Source organism: Mastigoproctus giganteus, chromosome 11 (genome assembly GCF_048544385.1).
Source record: "Mastigoproctus giganteus isolate SK-2022 chromosome 11, ASM4854438v1, whole genome shotgun sequence".
Taxonomy (NCBI): Eukaryota; Metazoa; Arthropoda; class Arachnida; order Uropygi; family Thelyphonidae; genus Mastigoproctus; species Mastigoproctus giganteus.
This window is the reverse complement of record NC_143585.1, coordinates 119,537,716-119,559,409: the sequence shown is the minus strand read 5'-3', so window position 1 is coordinate 119,559,409 and position 21,694 is coordinate 119,537,716. Positions and strand designations below refer to the sequence as shown.

Genomic DNA, 21,694 nt, shown 5'->3' with positions numbered 1-21,694 from the left:
ATATCTGCCTGCACAACCACCCCCAGGTCCTTTTCATTCTCTACCGCCGTCAGTGTAGTACCACAGAGTTGATACGTTGCTCTGGGATTGCTGTTTCCCATATGTAGTACTTTACATTTGTCAATGTTAAACTTCATTTGCCACCTCTCAGCCCATCTGCTCAACCTTTCCAGATCTTGTTGCAGCAGCATAGCATCAGTAGCGTCCTTAACAACCCTGCCAACCTTTGTATCGTCTGCAAACTTGGACATTAAGCTTGATATACCATCATCAGTATTATTTATAAATACAGAAAACAACAATGGACCCAACACTGAACCCTGAGGGACTCCAGTAATAACATTAGGAAACGATGAGCAGTGTCCATTAATTACCACTCTCTGTCTTCTGCCACTCAACCATCCCTTTATCCATAGCAAAAATTTGCCACCAATGCCACACTGCTCCAAGTTGTGCAGCAGTCTTCCATGTGCAACAGTATCAAAAGCCTTTCTAAGATCCAAATATATAATATCAAAGTTATTCCCTGCATCCAATTCTTTTGGGACTACATCATAGTATCTAATCAAATTGGTCAGGCAAGACCTTCCCTTAACAAAACCATGCTGTGTCTAAGCTATAAATGAGTTCTTGTCAAGATGATCCTACAGTGCTTCTTTAACCAGTGCTTCCATTAATTTTCCTGGAACAGAAGTTAAACTCACAGATCTATAATTACTTGTGTCAGCTTTGATCCTGTTTTGTAAATTGGGGTTACATTGGTACATCTCCAGTCTGTGGGTACCTCCCCTGAGTCCAAGGAAGCTCTCATAATTATGGCTAACGGATTGCTTACTTCCTTTGCTGCCTCCTTTAATATAACTGGATAGATCCCATCCACCCCAGGTGCCTTTCTTGTATTTATCTTCAACAATTTCTCCTCCACTTTACTCTCAATTATTACTAGATCATCTAGCTCACTGACAGTGTTTACTTCATCTATGGCATTCATCTTTCTGAATAACTCCTCATGTAGATGCAAAATATTGATTTAGTTTGTTAGCTACCTGAGCAGCATCATGAACAGTTGAACCATCGATATCAAGTGGACCAATCTGATTCATTCCCTTCCTTCTAGAGTTTACGTAAGTAAAGAACTCCTTGCTGTTTTTCTTTGCATCCCTTGCCAAAGATTTCTCGTAATCTGCCTTCGCCTGCCTAACTTCCTTTGTAACTTGGTTACAGATCAACTTATAGGCTTCTGTGTCATATGTTAATTTATATGTATCCCATGCATTTTTCTTCTCTGCCATATGTCTCATTAGTTCATCTGACATCCATTTAGGCCTGAACCTTAAACAATATTTTTTAGTTGGTATGTAAAGTCTAGTACCTTCCAAGATAAGTTCTTTGAATTCTTCCCATTTTGAGGTTACTGTTGGTAACATCATCAGTTGGTCCCACTGTATAGAATTTAAATACTGTCTCAGACCATCGTAGTCGACTTTACGAAAGCAATAACCCTTCCCTTTACCCCTGATGGTCGTTACCTCCTTGAGTAAATCCCATTTCAGCACACTGTAATCACTGCCATCTAGTGGTTACTGTATCTGCAGATTCTTAATGCATGAAGAATCACTACTGATAATCAAATCAAGAGTATTACTCCCTCTAGTTGCCTCCCGAACATGCTGGTGTAGAAAACAATCATCCAATAAATCCACAAAAGCCTTGCTAGTGTGTGAGTGACCAACCCACAAATTCCAGTCAATATCTGGGAAATTAAAATCCCCCATTATAAGACTCTCTGATTTACTGGCCCACTCTATTTCCCTGTACAGCTGCTTATTATACTCATCAGAGTCATTAGGCCTATAGCACACTCCTACTCTCAATACTTATGTCACACCAAACTGACTCGACACTGCACTGTCCAGCGATGTCGACTGGCTTCACTTCCTTGGATTTTATGTGTTTCTTAACTAATAGCATAACCCCTCCTCCCTTCCTATCCTGTCAATCCTTTCTGTAGACGTTGTACTCCCCAAATTCCAGTTCTGCATTACTTATATCTGTGTGACACCACGTCTCTGATATCCCAATAATATCCGCCTTTGATGCTTTGAGCAATACCTCAAATTCATCAAATTTATTTACCAAACTCCTAGCATTGGTTTACACGCAAGTATACATGCACTTGTTCTTTTTCTTAGCTACCCTAACACAACCCATGTGTTTACTTGTACCCCAGTGACTCCCAGCAGTCTCTGAAATATCCTGCATCTTATTTTCCAAGCTGCTGCTCATTCCAATAGAAGCAGTGCAAGAATCACTTTCACCTCTGCCAGTGGCTACTGATAATCTATTAGTCCTTGTATTCCCCCAATCTAGCAGTTTTCCGACCCACCTAACACATCCCATATACCCACCTATTTCAGAATGACTGCCATCCGTCCCTGAAACCCCCAACACCCCTCGCTCCAGGTCGCTACTTATTCTAATAGAAGTTGTGCAAGAATCACCTTCACCTCTGCCTACGGCCACTGTTAAACTATTAGTCCTTGTATCCCCCCAAGCTAGCAGTTTTCCGACCCACATAAAACTGCCTCGACAGCATCAGCAAATATTCTTGCACCCTTTCTATTTAAGTGTATCCCATCCCTGTAGAAGCAGTCTCTCCAGTTAACAAGTACTGACCAGGCTGATAAAAATTCCAACCCTTGAGCCTTGCACAATCTTTCCAGGGCCGAATTGATCGACAGGGCTCTCATGATATACTCCCTCCTATCGTGTCTGGGCAGAATTGCAGACACTTTCAAATTCAGCCCTAATTCATGGCTTTTTTTCAACAGTGACCTGTACTTGTTGAATAATTCCGCCGGTCTCCTACTCTTAATATCATTAGTGCCAATGTGTACAACTATATCACCTTTTGTGCCCTTAAAAGATGATATCCCCTCTACAACGTCATCAACCTTTGTTCAAGGTTGATGACGTTGTTCAAGGTTTGTTGACGTTGTTGAAACCTACTGTTCAAGATTTAGCCCTAAATGGGTGTCAGATGATCTAGTGAGACTAATGGCAGAGAAGAAAAGTGCATGAGATTCATACAAATTATAAGAAGAGAGAGAGAGAGAGAGAGAGAAGCCTACAGTAGATATAAGCTAGTGTCTGTAATCAAGTCACAAAGGAGGTCAGGCAAGTGAAATCTTTGGCAAAGGATGCAAAGAGGAAGAGCAAAGACCTCTATACGTATGTGAACTGTAGGAGGAAGGGGATGAATCAGATTGGTCCACTTCCTATCGATTGTTCAACTGTTGATGCTTCTGCTCAGGTAGGCTGACAAACTGAATGAGTATTTTGCATCTACATTCACACATGAGGAATTCTGTAGGGAAGTGGAGGCCAGAAGCTTATCAAACTCTAACATTTAAATGATTTTAATGAAAATCAGGCACTTTCCCATGATTATTTCGATCTCTCTCTTCACAAAGAGAGAGATCGAAAGGTGACATGAGTAAATACAGATTGTTAGTTTAACTTCTGTTCTGTGGAAAATAATGGAGTCACTGGTTAAAGATGCACTTCAGGATCATCTAGACAAGACTGCAGTTATAGTTCAGACACAGCATGGGTTTGGTTAAGGGGTAGCATTGTCTGACCATTTTGATCAGATACTATGATGTGGTCACAAAGGAACTGGGTGTGAAAAATAATTTTGATTTCATATACTTGAATTTTAGTAACGCGTTTGATACTGTTCCACATGGAAGACTGCTGTACAAGTTGGAGCAGTATGGCATTAAGGGCAAGTTGCTGCTCTGGAAAAAGGGATGGTTGAGTGGGAGAAGACAGAGAATGGTAATCGATGGACATTGCTCTTTGTGAACTAATGTTATTAGTGGAATCCCCGAAGGGTCCCTGTTGGGCCCATTGTTGTTTTCTGTATTTATCAAATATATATTGATGAAGGTTCTGTCTTTATCAATAATATTATCCAAGTTTCCAGATGATAGGAAGGTTGGTAGGGTTGTTAATGGCAGTAAGGATGGTATGCTACTGCAATATGATCTAGAAATGTTGAGCTGAAGCTTAAAAATGCAAAGTACTGCATATAGGTAGCAGTAACCCCAGAGTAACATACCACTTGTGTGGTTCTACAGTCAGAGTAGTGGAGAATGAAAAAGACCTGGGGGTAATTGTGCAGTCATATATTAAGTTTTCTGAACAGTGCAGACAGGCTGCAAGTGTAGCTCATGGGGTCTTGTCAATGATATTATGAATTTTGCTAGCAGGGCTAAGGAGGTGATTATCCCCGTGTATAAGACAGTGGTCAGGCCATGCCTGCATACAGGTCTGGAGACCTAATTTTAAGAAAGATGTAGAGCTGCTGGAACAGGTACAGAGATGGGCAACATGATTGGTTAATGGAACAAAGGGTTGCTGTTACGAAGAAAGGCTTAAGTTCTGCAGATTGCAGTGTCTGGAGACCAAGCACCTGCAAGGTGATCTGGTTGAGATGTATGTGGCCTTGAATGGTTTGAGCAAGCTCAAAATGCTGACGAGACTCTACCTCTTGATTAAATGCCATACCTGAGAGGGGCATAAATTCAAAATGAGGAAAAACAGTTGTAGAGTAGATGTGCGGAAATTTGCCTTTAGCTGTTGTTATGGATGTTTACGGCTTAAATAAATTTAATGCCAAACTATACAAACGTTTGGAGTGAATGGATGGGTATTCGAATCAGGAAGGGGTTTTTTTTTTTTTTTTGTTTTTTTTTGGCTGATGTTATATAAGCTTGCTTTTTTTGAATTTTCAAGAATTTTCTAGCTTATATCAACCTGAAGAACATCAACCTTTGTACTCATTAGACATGAGATACACTCAACTGAAGGCAGTATTCAAAGTAAAAAACAAGTTATAAAATTTTGATATTATTTGTTCTGATGTTAATAAAAGTGGTGAAAAAGTTTCATTTGAATTGCCTTAATCATTAACATCAAAACAAATAATATCAACTTTATGTCACTTCATGTCATCTTTGTAAAAACTCATTCACAGCAAAACTCAAAATATCTAAAATACAAAAAAAAAGTATAAGAAATATGATTTTTCAAAATTTATAGCCTTCAAATCCATTAAATAGTGTTATTTCACTGGAAAACTTTTACTAATATTTTCTAAACTTTTTATTAATATTGATAGTTTCAAAAATCATATACCGATATATTTTAAAATTAATTATTATTATTATTTTTTTATAGGTACTTGAAGGAGTATGACTACTATGAGAGGTGCATTCGTGAACAGCAGCTAAGGAAAAAGCCACCAAAACGTTATTCATTAAATACAAAAAACAGTATTGGTTGTTTCTGCTTTGGTGGAAAAGATAAGGGAAAAAAATTTAAGCTTTTATGATGTATAAGAGATTAAGAAAGAAAGGTATCATAGAAAAAATCATGGGATAGTTTCAAGATTATGGCAGATTTCTGTAACATAAACATATATATGTATTTTTGGAGGTTTCAAACCTTTTTTCCATTTTTTCAGTTTTCCTTTCCAACTTTGACTACGGGAAAGAGGAAAGTGGGAAAGAAAATGCTCCGAATATAATGTGCAATGAGACAGAGGTTTCTCTCTTGAATTTTTTTACGTAATTTATTTTCTGTTATGCAAGTGAACATCTGAGTTGGAAATCTAGCTTTATGTATATATAATTAATTACGTTGTAAAGAAAAAGGAAAGTCAAGTACCCAACAAAAGAAAATTATCAAGCTCTTTAAAAGGTAAAAATATATATATATAAGATGTATACTTAAGAATAGTGTTTATCTTCTTTGTGTTTATATTTTGAAGTTGGTATTGTCTGGTATTAGTTCTATTTATTCGTAAATGAAAGGCGTTTCCCCCCCCCCCCATTTCAGTTATAGCTGTTAAATGATGGTGCTCTCTCTCTCTCTCTCTCTCTCTCTCTCTCTTTAGAATTATAAATTCTAAAATATTGAACCTAAGTTTCCACTAACTGTTTTTTTCTCTTATTGCTTAACTTTAATAGAATTCAAAATTCTGCTTATAATTGATTATATGACATTATTAAGTGAATGTTTTGCAATATTACAGCTTATTATTGGTTTATTCATTATAAAAAATTAAAAAATTATTACAGTAAACTCCCATTATATCTTTCAAAGAGACTGGAACAAAGAACACTATAAACAGTAACTCCCTTTTTGGAGGCTGTTTTTCATCATTATTTTGGTTGATAACATTAATTGGTTTTCAGTGTTTATGATTCAGTGGTTCATGTGCAAGTTGAAAACCTGCACACCTACCTTTTTTTTGCTTAAAAAGAATGAAAGTTTTTAGAGAGGTTATTAAATTGAACTGAACACTTCTTGATTTTACTTTGTAAGTGTGAATACACACACACACACAAACTACTAATAAGATTAATTAGTATTTTGTGTATTAGTATTTTCTGAGAAGATCATGTGAATGTAGCGATGAATAGCTAGACACTGTGCTGTAAAGTGTCATCTATATATCTTCAGAGGGTTGAGGTAAATATGAATAAATGTCATCTATACAGGTAGCAATTTCTGTGGAGTAAACCAACTGCATAAGTAATGAATGCAAATTTCTTATTTTTTATTAAGAGGAAGGAGAACTATATCCAGGTTTATTCCTTCTTGGGAGTGCTATACCCATTAGAAAATGCATGACACTTCATAGGCTTGACCATGGGATCAGAAGAAAAGAGCATTAAAAACTGGAGTGTTATGATTAAAGTTATCGGTATATGCTAATTTTTAAATTATTGATCCACTGGGGTATATTTCAACTTAATACAAGAGCTGCAATTTTTTTTCACATAAATAGATTTAATGACACTTTTGATGTTAAAAACTTTTTTTACTGACATTATTCCAAAAAATTTATAACGAAAAATCATCATGCAAAAAGAGTTATGGTAGTGAAATCATCTTCAGCTTGAAGCGAATTATTGTAACTTGTATTGTTGCAGTACTTTTTTTTTTTATGAAAACCCCAAACACGAGAGGTATTAGAACCTATAGAACTTAGTACCGTGCTTGGGTTGGAGGTTGAGAAGATGAAAGAAGATGTTTGTTGACATTAGACTTGAACTTCTGTAGACTGTAATTTTCAGGAAAGACATATGAAGGAAAGTTGTTCCAAAAAACGGCAGTTGAATGATAAAAATGAGGAAAATGAAAAGTTGGTTCTGTGAGTTTGAAGTTGGACAGTAAATGGATGTTGGCTGGTGGTGGCATGTGTTCACGACTGTATTGAAAGAGAGAGAGCGGGAATTATAGAAGCCAATTCAGAAGAACAGTGCCCATGGAAGTATCCGTAGAAAAGACATGCAGCAGAAACATTATGTCTATGAGACAGCGAGTGGAGAGACTCTGTTAAAGAGGAGTCATTAATTAAACTAACTGCCCTCTTCTGAATGGAATCTAGAAGCCTGAGAGAGGTTTTGGGGGCACCACCCCAGATGTGGGAACAATATTCCATAGTAGGCTGGTTTTGCGATTTGTACAGCTGTTTGGAAGAAAAGTAACACCTAGAACGAAAGAGAAAACCAAGTTTTTTAGATGCAGACGAAGCAATATTTGTAATGTGCTTGTGCCAAGAGAGATTAGAAGTCAGGGTAATCCCCAAAAGATATATATCATTTTGCCTAGAAATCGTGCCTCCGTAGCCAGGTGGGCAGGAGCAGCAGTGCGTAGCAAACGCTTCTTGATTAGACTGGGGTTCGAGCCCATGACCACCAAATGCCGAGGATGTGGAAAGGTCAGGGAATGACCACCGCATATCCCCAGAACAATATGGCCTTAGTTGCTAGTGCTCGTAAAAAAAAAAACAAATAACAACAATAACCTAGAAATCGGAGTGTCACCAAAGATAAGCATAGGAGCAGAAGAATCCTTTTTGTGAGATATAAGACAAGACTGAGTTTTAGTAGGATTGAAATCAACTAAGTTGTCTTTGCCCCACTGGAGAATTACCTGAAGATTGGCATTTAAGGAATTGGTAGCAGATTTTCTAGAAGTTGAAGTTGAGCAAGGCAAGGCTTCTCAAAATGGAAAGTAGAATGCAATGTGCTATCATCGGCAAAACTATGGATAGGATTTCCAGTCAATGGAAGAAGGTCATTAATATACAAGAGGAAAAGAGTGGGGGAAAGAACTGGACCTTGGAGGACATCAGCATTAGTGGAGCAGACAGAGAGCCATCTACCATCACCCTCAGTGAGCGATCAGAGAGAAAACTGGATAGCCAAACACAATCGAAAGCCTTTGAGATGTCAAGAGCAACTGCTTTTGTTTTACCGAACTTTTCCATTGAATTTGTCCATAAATGAGTAACACAAGCCAGAATATCACCAGTGGATCGACACTGACGGAATCTGGTGATCTTTGATTTCTTCATTACTTTAGAAAGAGTACAAGTAATTGCAATAGGACGATGATTGGATGGGAGGGATTTGTTACACTTTTTAGGAGCTGGCTGGGTACGAGCAAATTTCCAAGCAGAAGGAAAACCACCTTTGGAATAAGAAAGTGAAAAAAGGTGGCAAAGAACAGGAGTAAGTTCAGGGACACAGGTTTTGAGAACAAGTGGAGAAATATCATTAGGACCTGGAGCTTTCTTAGCATCAAGATTCATAAAAATCCTTCTGATGTCCTTTTGACGGAAGATCACAGGAGGCATTGAATGGAGCGTGTTGGGAATGGTGGGAGGTGTTTTACCAAGATCATTAATACATGAGTTGGAAGGAAAATGGAATGCTAGCAGGTCAGCTTTATCCTTGGTTGAAGTGACAACAGAACCATCTGGTTTTGACAGAGGTGTGAGAAGGGATGGGCAAAAGTAGCGGCCAATAACTTTGGCAAGAGACCAAAATGCTCGACTACCATTAGGCAAGAAGCAAGTTTTCTACTCTTAGGCTGTTCAAAATCTAGTTTGGACTGATTAATAACTGCTTTACAATTGTTGCGAGCTTTGGTGTATGCAGAAAATGAAACTGAAAAATTGGAAACAAGCCAATTACGATATGCAACGTTCTTCTCTTGAACAGCCTTAGCACATTGATTGGAAAACCAAGATTTAGATAAAGGATGAGATTTTAAAGTGGAATGTGGAATAAAGGATTCCATTCCTACAAGAATAATTTCACTGACACGATCTGAGCAAACGTTGACATCAGAAGTTTTGAAACAGTAATCCGACCAAGGAAACGAAGAAAAGAAATCTCGGCAGGTCACCCCATTTTGCATTCTTGTAACGCCAAACAATACAAGGTTGGGAATTGCCATGAGATAAAGGCTCTATTGGAGAAGAGTCAATCACCAAGTTGTGATCTGAAGTGCCTAAAGCACCACTCACTTCGATAGTGTACTTAGAAGAGTTGTTTGTGAGAAAAAGATCAAGCGTGTTGGCTGTATGGTTAGGATTGTTCAGTATTCTTGTAGGTAAATGAACAATCTGTACAAGGTCATTGGTAATTGCGAAAGCCTCAGCATCTCGACCAGCTGGGTCGGTGTTACTAGAAAACGGAAGCCAGCTGGAGTTCTGAACATTAAAATCACCAAGGAAAGTTACCTCACTGTTAGGAAATTTGGACTGGAGAAAGTAAAGTTGCAAAGAGAGGAAGTCAAACAGCTCCAAGTGATTAGTGGAGTTGGGAGAATGGTAGAGACAACAGATGAATTTGACACAATGAGGTAGAGAGATTTTAAGCCAGAGAAGATCGAAAAGAGGAGATTCCAAATTACCAAGTCTCTGACAGGGAATATTGGAATGGACATATGCACAAGTACCACCTTTGAGGCGAAGGAATCATACAGCGAATAATTTGGGAAACTGAGATGAGCATTAGTTGAATCAACTGATAACTGAGAGATTCTGTCAGAAATACTTGTATGATGGCAACAATAATTTATCTTCTATTGGACCAAATTTAATGAAATTTTGCATGAAGATTCATCTTAGCTTTATGCTAGAGGAAAAAACTTTCAAACCTCTGAAAATTGCAGTAGTTTTTCTAGGATAGTGGAAAATATGAACATGTGATCAAGGAAATTTTCTCACATAATAAACAGGATAATGTGGACGTATAGCATATCGTTGGAAAGCTAAGGAATTTAGAAACAGAAATATTAAGTTTTTTAAGATACAAAAAGACTTTCGGAAACTGGGAAATACGTTAATTCAAAAACGTATCTGGTTTCAAGTCACTTGGTGTTTTCAGATTGAATGTAATTTTTTTTTTACAATTAAACTCTGAGGCTGTAAATGAGTTCTGCACATTTATGAAAACATTATTCAAGATATATATCATTTTGCAAGATTAATGATATATATCAAGTGCGATAAATACTACACATAATGGAACAACTATAGATGATGTTTTTTTTTTTTTTTTTTTGATTTGGTAGTTGTTGGCGCATCGGCTTCTGTGGCCATATTGCACCTCCCAAGGTTTTTGCAGTACTTTGATCCAAGTCCGAGGCGGGAATCGAACCCGCGACCTTTGGGTTGCCGGGCAGGTACTTTACCCACTCGGCTAGCCCGGTCGGCTATAGATGATGTATTCCGTCTTAAACTAATATCTTTTCAATGTAAAAATTATATATCCTAATTTAATTATCACAGACCAATACTTTCAGTAACCGATATGTAATTATTATTAATAAAATAAAAATTGTTATATTATTATCCATGAATTTTATTATCTGAAAATTGAAACATTTTTTTTAACCTGCCGATGACTCTTAAATGTAAAACCTGTTAAATATGCTAGCGGCAGGACACATTATGTACCTGGTACAGAATTTTATGGCCTTTTTCTTATATAGTAAGTGCACGAATGAAAAGTATTGGAGCCTATAGTATTTTAGTACCATGTTTGGGCTAAGAAGACAGAAAATACTCCTTGGTATTCAACTTCAATTTGTGTAGATTATAATTTTCAGTAAATATGTAAGGAGGAAGGGTATTCCAAAGAATAGAAATAGAAGGGATAACTGATGCAGTGGGAAAAAAAATTTGTTCAGTTACTTTGTATTTTAACTGAATGGACATTGACTAGATGATGAATATTTCATTAGTGTTTGGAAGAAAGAGGTGGAATTATGGATAATGCGAAGGAACAGAGTGCCTTTGGAAATATTTGTAGAAAAGGCATGTTAGAGAAAGTGAATGTCTGTGTGATAAAGAGTGGAGTGAGTTTGTAAATGAAGATTAATTAATTATCCTCACTGCATTGTTTTAGATAGATGCTAGGAGTGTAAGAGTTTTTGGAGTACCACTCTACATGCAGGAATAGTAGATTTATGATTGGTAGAGTCAGCAGCAATTTAGAGAAAAAGTAATGCTGAGAGAAACGAATAACTTTTTCTTGATGTCTTATACAAAAAAATGCTGAACATTAGACTGAAGATGTTGTGTTGTTGAAGATAGGCATGGAAGCAGTAGAATTGCTTTTTTGGGAGAACTAAGATGGGGAACTACATGGACATCAGCACTAAAGAAATTTATCATGGATTTTAAAGAAGTTGTGTGAGCAGAGTTGAGTTTCTTCAAATGGAAAGTGAAATGTAGTGCTTTTATCTGCAAAACTATGGATAAATTCCAGTCAATGAAAGAGGATCGTTAATTAATTAAAGAGGCAAAGTGAAAAAACAGAACCTTAGAAAACTGCAGAATTAGTTGAGAAGCAAGAAAACAAAGAATTTCCTGTCAACACACAAAATGAGCAGTCAGGAAAAAAAGTCGCTGCCCATTTGCAAGAATTTGAAAGCAATTCATAAGATGGAAGCTTGCTTGGAAGGCTTTTCTGCCAGACAAGATTGAAAACCTTACATTAAGGTTTCCTTCAAAAATTTCCATATAATTTGTCCAGGGATAAGTAATAAGCTAAAGTACCATCAGTAAATTAATACTAATACCGTTAATTAGATGGAAGGTTTTGAGTTAGTCTAAGAGCTGGTAGTTGATAAATTTCTCTCTTACTTTGGAAAGAGTTGAGGATGCAATAGGATGGGGGAATAGGATGATAATTGGATGGGGGAATGAATTTATCACTTTTTTTTTTGGAATAGGCTAGAAAGAAAAAAATTTTGAATGGAACATGTTCATCAAAAGGTATAGCTTAATGCAGGATGGAGATAACTTGCAAAAGAAATATATCACTGCATTGGTTGAAAAAATTCAACTGGTCAACAAATTACATTTAAAATTTAAGTCCAAACTTTAAGTTAAATTTAGATACTAATTGTTGATCTATAAACCAGTTTAATAAACTATTTTTTCAGCCATTGTACTAATGTTTCCTTTGCAAGTTTCAAACAGAAGAGAAACACCAGTGGAATTAAGACAATGCAAAAAAGACAATACAAAGTAGGAGTTAATGCTGGAGTACAGGTTTTAAAATCATCAAATTTCAAGATTCGTCTTTTTTTTTTTTTTTTTTGTGAAACTAAAGGAAGTATCGAATTGAATACATTGGGTATAGTTGGAGATCATTATGAACCTTTATAAATCTGGTTTTGAGGGATTTGCTCAAATCCCTCAGAATCATGACAAGGGACCAAAAGTAGGAGGCCAGATGGTTGGTTTTTCATGGTTGTTAAAGAGCACGAAGAGAATATGAATTTCATATGGGGGCGCTAGAATTTATAGTTCCACCCCTGCTTTCCCACACATTCACTTTCAGCACTTTTGAACATTTAGAGACCATAATAAAGGGTAAAATGAATAACTGTTAATTAACAACAAATCAAATATAGTAATCTTCAAAGTATTACCAACAGAAGTCAAAAAATACATCAGAGAAAAATAAATATTAGTCCAAAATACAAAAATTTACAGAGGATAATGGAGGTGACACTTGCATGCGTGACACTATAAATAAGTGCATCATTGAGAGGACAAAGTGAACTGAACTGTGTATATGCAAAAAAGAAAAAAAAAAAAAAAAAGAATGAATGTAAAATTTTGGTATACAAATACAAAACTGTGTCATCCCAAATAACTCTACACCAAAACAGGACAACATTTTGAAGTGCTTATGCCTTAAAAACTGTAAAGCTTCTTCGTCTGAGCTGAAAAGAGAATGGGAAGAACATACAGGAGTGGTAGCAAGTGCAGTAACAGTCAGAAGATGCCTCTTCAGAAATAGACTTGTAGCCTGTCTTCCTAAGAAGAAGGCCCTCCTCACACAAAAAATGAAAAATGCCTGATTAATTTGGTGTAAGGAGCATGTCAAATGGACCCCTGAGCAGGGGAAGTCAGTTATTTTCTTGGATGAGAAGAAATTCAACCTGCATTGCTCTGATGGGAGACAAACAATTTGCCATAGACGTGGTGAAGAATGCCATCCAGACTGTATGGTGTCTACTGTGAAATCCCCCACCACCAAACGATATGGGGGTGCATTTCGTATCACGGAGTAGGTCACCTGCAGTTTATAAAAGGTTCCATAAATTCCAATGGACACCTGGCTGTATTGGAAGGCAAATTGCTGCCAACCATTAAGAGACCATTTCAACCAGCCAAGTAACTGCATCTTTCAGGACAACTCTGCTCCCCCTGTCATCGGGTGAAAAGTGTAAGTAGGCACTTCTGTAGTTACTTTAGCTTCATTTCTGCATTAGAGGTTCGACAGTAATGTGTTTACATTTGTTACAGGTGATAAAATGGTTGGAAGAACGGTCCATTACAAACTCTTAGCTGGCCAGGAAACAGCCCAGACCTGAATCCTATAGAGAACTGTTGGCACCATGTGGAATCTGCAGTTGCCAAAAAGAAACCAAAGACCCTTCGTGAACTTCAGGAAGCCATAATTTTTGTTTGGAACCACAAACTATCAGTTTATTATCTTCAGAAATTGACCTTGTCAATGCTTTTACGGTGCGCTGCTGTCATCAGGGACAGAGGCGGTTCAACTAAATATTAGTTTGCACCTGGTGAACTTTTCATTTCGTTTTCCATTTAAAATGATAAACTGAAGCAAATTGAAGGCTTCTGATAACATTTTAGCCATAATTGTTGTCTCTTGTTTTTTAAGGAGTCCTTATGTGCTGTAATGTAATAACTAGATCGTATGTATAGCTTAATTTTCAGCACTCACCTCATAGTAATCCGCTTAGCTGGTGGAGAGTTTTACCACATACATGGTGGTTATAGGATTCTAATAACTTACAGGGATTATGGGTTTAAAACTAAGTCATGGGCTATAAAGATTTTTCTAAGAAAGGAAAGTGCACCTTCCATTCTATGGTTGCCTAATTAAATTAAATTAAGTGAAGAAAAATAGAAGCTAATAGTCGCGCACGAGCGACTTTCGAAATTAGTCTTCAGTTAGCTATAGTGTGTGTGGGGGGGAAGAGAGGTGCTTGTGTTATATACGGGTTGGGTTCCCGAAATGCATTTCAGTGCATGTGGAAACTTAATACGTGCTAAATTCCAAATGGGGGAGAAATTGGCGGTAATCTTTTTGTTTAACACATTGAGTGATGTATCGCGCTCCCATATCATCAACAATACGCTAGAAGACTTCAACAGATTTTTAAAAATACAGATATCAAATTAATATTCACATCTTATAACAAATTAAGTTCCAAATTCAATTCATACAAGACAACACACGAGTACGAGACACAAGATTACAACAACATTATATATTTGATCAGATGCCAATCAGATTGCCAAGCATGTTACATGGGCAGTACAACAGCAAATTTCGGGACATCAAATATTTCCAACACGCGTGCATACTACCACTTTAATAGCTTCAAAACTAATTCAGCAAGTACAGAACTAACACAATACGTCTAATCTCAAAATCACAACCCACTCATCGATTCAGCCATCACAGTAGTTAAATTAGATTCTAGATACAAATACAAAATCCTTGAAAACGAAGCCCTCGTCATCGAATGGTTTAAGTGCGATATATCACTCAACATGTTAAACAAAAAGATTCCCGCCAATTTCTCCCCCATTTGGAATTTGGCATGTATTAAGTTTCCACGTGCACTGAAATGCATTTCGGGAACCCAACCCGTATATAACACAAGCGCGCTCCCCCCCCCCCCCAAGACTAATTTCAAAAGTCGTTTGTGCGCGACTATTAGCTTCTATTTTTCTTCATTTAATTTAATTTAATTTAATTAGGCAACCATAGAATGGAAGGTGCAGTTTCCTTTCCTTTCTTAGAAAAATTTTTATAGCCCATAACTTAGTTTTAAACCCATAATCCCTGTAAGTTATTAGAATCCTATAACCGCCATGTATATGGTAAAACTCTTCACCAGCTAAGCGGATTACTATGAGGTGAGTGCTGAAAATTAAGCTAAGCTATACATACGACCATAATTGTTGTTTACCAAAACCGTTGTATAAAGGTTGGAAATGCTCATTTTGGAATATTTTGAGAGCATCTCTCAAATATTACTTAGCTCTGCCTTACTCTTAATAAATATCTTTTGTTTATATTTCTATTTGTGATGCTAGTCATTAATGTATCATACTATCATGAAAAAGGGTTAGAAATGTGAAATTCCCAGGTGATGCACTTTCTTTGAACACCAGTGTATATATAAAAATAGTTATATATTTTTAATTAGTTCAATTAAAAGCTTTATCTGGGGACAGCGGTGAAGTAGCTGGAGTGGCATATAAGAAAAGAAAACATAAAAGGAAGAAAAAATGCATGTTATTCTACTGTAAAAACCAATATGTATTTTGTAGCCTTGTTCATTATAGTTTACTTCATTAGTGCCAATCCCTTCACTGCTTCTTGTATTCTGTCTTTGTCCTTTATTATTGTGTTTATTGTTGACACTGACAAATCTAAATTCTGGGCAATACTTGTTAATGTTTGACCATTTTCATACATCCTTATTATTTTAATTTGCTGATCCAAATTGATCGCTTTCCTTTCCTTCGTAGATTTACTAGTGCCACTGTCACTTATTCTCTTAGTCGGCACCATGATAACTGTCAAAATGAAATTTTCTGTAAAGAACTTCACAGGGTTAAGGCGGAAACACACTATTATCACCTCACCCAGGTTCACATGCACACGTTTTACTAAAGCACATTTCTGGAGGTAACTACCATAAAACAATAAAGACAATTTGCAGTTTCCAGTTTATTGGACTTTTCTGTTAATGCAATTCATTATAAATGGGTAGTAAACTTGATCTTATTGCATTTGTGATAATACTGATAGCTGGAATTATGTAATTTTACATTATTATGGTGAAATGTGTGTGTGTCCCCTTCACTGAAATGTTCAGTCATATAAAAAAACATAAATTTTCGGAATCTTCTCTTCATTCCTATTTTTTAAGCTTTGTAAACTTGTTACTTCATAGCTTACTTGTGCGTGCCATGTTCGTTATTGATTGCTTTTTTTTTTTTTTTTTTTTTACTGTTTTAAATTTTACAATCCTAAATAAAAAAAAAAAAAAAGTGAGTGAAAAAAAATTTACATAAGTAAGTTTTCCATATTAATTTCCATAGAAATTATATGTAAATTAAGGCTTCCGTTCAGGAACTTACTGTACAATGCTTGGTGCAGTATAGTAATTAAAAATAGAAATTAAAACAGTGCTAATATTAAAGTAAAAATAGTTAAAATATAAAAGTGTTAATAGAAATTGATCCTAGCCTTCTCGACTATCCATTCCTGCCTCCCAGTGACTGGCTAACAGTAAACACAGAGTTGCTAGCAGACTCCACCTGAATCACGTTTTTGTTCATTAGCATTAAGAGAAAGAAATATTGTTACAATGTTTCCATCATTATCACTTTTCCATTTGCCTCATGACTTTGTACTTTGCATCACCACAATGTACCAGGTCATCTAGTAGATAACCCTGTGCACTGTCAAGATTTAGCAAAGATTTGTTTTTTTTTTCAATTTTTTATACATCTTTTTAATGTTGACACAAATTCAGAGTGAAATCATTTGATAAATAATTTTTTATTTACACAACCTTTCCTTAGTTCTTTGTAGAGAACAGGAAGTGAGCAATTTTATAAAGCCCTAGGTTAATGTGATTTTTCCTATTGTTGCCAATAAATATAATTTGTAGTTTACACACAAGGCATGATCATCATTCACTCTTTGCTGATTTTGTGACCTGATGCAGTATCTATTTTTATGAAGTAGTTTTATTTGGTAAACCAAAATAAGCAGCTTTCATCAGCATTGTAAATTTTTCAAGTCTAAAGCCCATTTTATGTCACTAATAGTAGACTTATCAATGTCGTAATCAACTGTAAACTTTGTTCCCACTTCTCCTGAGCCAAGTGGCTTTAAAATGTCACCTCCGAGAAGCAATAACGTTTTGTACTTCCTCTACTGGTGCAGGATATCATGACCAGTAAAAACACAACTTCACACCAATACATGTACTATAATTCAGTCATGCAACTCACAGCAAAATGGAAATGATGGCATTAAAACCAAATGCCAGTCATTTACTCTTTGTGAAGAGTGGATGACTAGCAACAGCAGTCTTTTTACAATATATGTCTGACTATCTAGAATGTTCACCATCAGGCACCTCCGTAGCCAGGTGGGAAGGAGCAGCAGTGCGCAGCACACGCTTCTTGATTAGACCGGGGTTCGAGCCCGTCACCATCAAATACGGAGGATGCGGAAAGGTCAAGGAATGACCACTGCATATCCCGGAGCAATATGGCCTTAGTTGCTAATGCTCCTAAAAACCAACAAAACAAACAACATGTTCACCATCTGTTATGCCAAAATTTCTCAAACAAAAGCACCAAGATTCTTTGATTAAGAACACAGGAAAAACTTTCACTTGTTGCCTGCACACAGACAACACATGATTAACAGTTCTATCATTTGGTGCCATTAATGAGTTTGGTGCTGTTAATGGGTTTTTATGCAAGAAATGGATAAAAAAAATCTAGTAATGCTGGTAAGGTGGAAAAGCATCTAAATTCAAGTATATTAAATTGTTTGTGTATTAAATGTTTGTGAATGCAATTCTGTGGATTTGAGCTGTAACTATTTTTTTTTTAATGAGAGTTGGATTATTTGTATATTGGGTATAGGAATATCCAGTTTGATATTAGCAAAAGGTCAGTTCTGTTATTAATAGAAATTTTAGTTCTTAGCATAAAAAACTATGGTCTTTCTGAAGCTCAATGACTATGAATTTTATTTTTTTTACTAAAAAGTGATATAATCATACCTACATGTGCAAAATTAAATTACAAAATATAAAAACACTAGACTCCATATATATTTGCAAAATCAAAAAAAAAAAAAAAAAAAAAAAACCAACGATGGAATTATGTCTTACACAAAGGCACATCATCCAATTCATTAAATAAAATTGCATTAATGTTTCAGATCCACCTTGGGACTTCATTATAAAGCCAAATTGCTATGTTGTTTGAAGCAACTGAACTCATCTAAGGCTGTAAACCAAGTTTACATCCTGGAACTCTTCTTTTATGTTAATAAATTGATAGACACTACACTATTATCACATGGTAGATTAAGTAATTTATTATTGAAATTATATAATTTAAAGAAATTGAACCACCTCAACATCAAACACTTAAACTATTTATGACTATGCTTTGGGAACTCACTGTTTCCCATCTTCAGGCCTAAGGGGGATAGAATATTATTTGAGGAGCGGTACTACAAGTTTTCAATTTGATAATGATATTTGATTATTTACAATACATTTTAATTATACTATACTCCTTTACATGTACAATTGTTGTATAATCAGTACACTTTTTCTTATAAATTTAATTAACTCATTAAGGTAGTTTATGAAAAATCCCTATAGTTAATTTCGAAATTGGTTGGAAGGACTTACCTGTTAACGTGATCTGAGAGTGGAGTCTCTTGGTCCGGTTGGGGAAGACTGGGGTGGAAGGAGTGGACTGACTGTTTATATAGGTTGCAGTTGACTTGGTATAGCTAATGGGAGATTGTTGCATGGAAAACCTGGGGAATTTTTGGGTACAGGGAAATATTGTGGAGTTAGATTAGGATGGTTCCAAGGTTAAGGTGGGAGAGGGAGTGAGGATTAGCTTGAGAGTATATTAGTTCAGGCATATGATGCAAGAAAGCAAGCTTATACAGCATCAGCGAAAGAAAATAAAAAAAAAACCTTCCCATTTCACCCATCTGGTCAGCCTTAAATTTATTTAAGCTATCAACTTCCACAACAATAGATCTGTCTGTTCCAGCAATCAACTACCCGCTGGCTAAAGGCAAACTTCTGCACATCTATTCTACAACTTTCTTTCCTCAATTTGAATCTGTCTCATCAGGTCTTAATCTGAGCAAGTGGAAGAATCCCATCAGCATTCAGCCTGCTCAAACCATTCAAGGCCTTATACAACTCAATCAGATCACTTCACAGGTGCCTAGTCTCCAAACATTGCAATTTTCAGAACTTAAGCCTTTCTTCATAAGAGCACCACTTTGTTCCTCTCAACAATCTCTACATCCCTCCTAAAATAAGGCCTCCAGACATGTATGCAGTACTCAAGGTGTGGCCTGACCATTGCCTTATACAAGGGGATAATCACCTCCTTATCTCTCCTAGAAAAATTCCTATATATCATTGACAAGATTTCATGACCTGCTCTGGCAGCCCATCTGCACTGCTCAGAGAACTTGATGTCTGACTGCACAATTACTCCCAGGTAATTGTGCAGCTGGCATAGGCTCTTTCCTGTAGATTCATAGTACTCCAGAAGAACCTTCAAAGAAACCTACTTCATAAAATGTTTCAGAAGCTTGACAATCAATAAGCAGCAAGGAGTTAACTTCCACAATACGTATTACAGCCTATCCCATACAGATATCCTGAAGAAGTTCTCAGCAAAAAAGAAAATCCCAAACCTCCTAATAAGGAAAATCCAGAAGTCCCAGTCAAAATTAAAATTAACTTAAAATTTAATTTTTAAAAGCCTTAACTTAAATTTAATGAGCAATAAATCAAAAAAATAATCATTATCATTAAGGCACCTCCGTAGCCAGGTGGGAAGGAGCAGCAGTGCGTAGCACACGCTTCTTGATTAGACCGGGGTTCGAGCCCTTCACCACCAAATACGGAGGAAGTGGAAAGGTCAGGGAATGACCACCGCATATCCCGGAGCAATATGGCCTTAGTTGCTAATGCTCCTAAAAACCGAACAACAAAACATTATCATTAATGTAATAATCATAATGATTTGGGAATTGTAAGGAAATTTTATAGGGACATTGTAATTTATTTAATTTTAATTTAATATTAGTACAAAATCAACTATTTTAGTAGTAGTACAACACAAACAATGCAAGCCAGTCCTCACCATCCTAATCTATCTGCATAATATATCCCTGTACCCAAAAATCCTTTAGGTTTAGCACACAACAACCTCCCATTGGCTACACCAACTCCAACCTATATAAACAGTCAGTCCACTCCTTCCATACCATTCTTCCCCAACCAGACCAAGAGACTTCTCCTAGATCACATTAACAGGCAAGTCCTTCCAACTGTAGGAATTTTTCATAAACTATCTTAATTAATTAATTAAATTTATAAGAAAAAGTAATAATTATAAGGCAATTGTACATGTAAAGGAGTATAGTATAATTAGAATACATTGTATTATAAATAAACAAACATCATTATTAAATTGAAAACTTGTAGTACCACTCCTCAAACAATGTTCTACCCCCTATGGGTGTGAAGAGAGGAAACAGTGAGTTTCCAAAACATAGCCATCAATAGTTTCTGTGTTTAATGTTGAGGTGGTTTATTTCCTTTAAATTTATATTTCAATAATAAATTACTTAATCTACCATGTGATATAATAGTGTAGTGTCTATCAATTCATTAACATAATAATGAAAAATCACATAGATACCCCCTTCCAGTAATTAAATATTTATTGATACTCTTAGTATCAATAAATTATATAAGTTTGCAAGTAATAGTGGAGTCTGGTGTTTTAATTTTTGGTTCTTTTAATCTGAAATCAGAATTAAAACCACTAAATTTTTAAAAGACTGTTTTTAACCTTTTTTTTATTTTTTTTACAGAATTTCAGACTATGTTGTCACCTTCTCGGCCATTGTGATTATTCTAGCCAATACCAAACAAGGAATTTAATAATTTACAACCTGCTGTGTTTTTATTATTATTATTTTTTTTTTTTTTTTTTTCAAAATAACATTGGAATGTTAAGAATTAAAGTTAAAAGGTTTATTACTCTTAGTTTGGATTGACCTGTTTTTTTCATAAAACCGCAATGTAATTACAGGGTGGTTCAATTGTACAGTAAAAACACTAGACAGTTCAGTTTTTCACTACGCCTCTCATCATGTCACTATTTTTAAATATAGGACCAAATTTATAGACATTTTATAAAGTTGTTTTGTATGTATTTCTTTTGTATAAAAATGCCAGACATTTTGTATAAATAAACCATGAAAAATTTTGTATTGTATTTGTTTCCATATGACAAATCATTTTATTCTAAACACCACCCAGAGCTCCATGAAAAGAATGTTTTGGAAGACCCAATAAATTCAAATAAATTTTTAAAAAATTTTATATCACTTATTAAAAACATACCTTTCTAATGGTATATATATATATATTTAGTGTAAAATAATTATGACAT

At 35.8% G+C, this 21,694-nt stretch overlaps 1 protein-coding gene across 1 annotated transcript in view; it reads left to right on the top strand.

Annotated features, from left to right (window-relative positions):
• Positions 1 to 21,169, top strand: part of LOC150078388 (rho-related BTB domain-containing protein 1-like) — a 384,612-nt gene extending 363,443 nt beyond the window's left edge. Inside the window, exons 15-16 of the mRNA XM_090385409.1 lie at positions 5,245 to 5,766; positions 21,111 to 21,169. Of these exons, the coding sequence (XP_090241535.1) occupies positions 5,245 to 5,398 (154 nt within the window). The 3' untranslated portion in view covers positions 5,399 to 5,766; positions 21,111 to 21,169. The remainder of the gene's footprint in view (positions 1 to 5,244; positions 5,767 to 21,110) is intronic.
• The last annotated feature ends 525 nt before the right edge of the window (positions 21,170 to 21,694 follow it).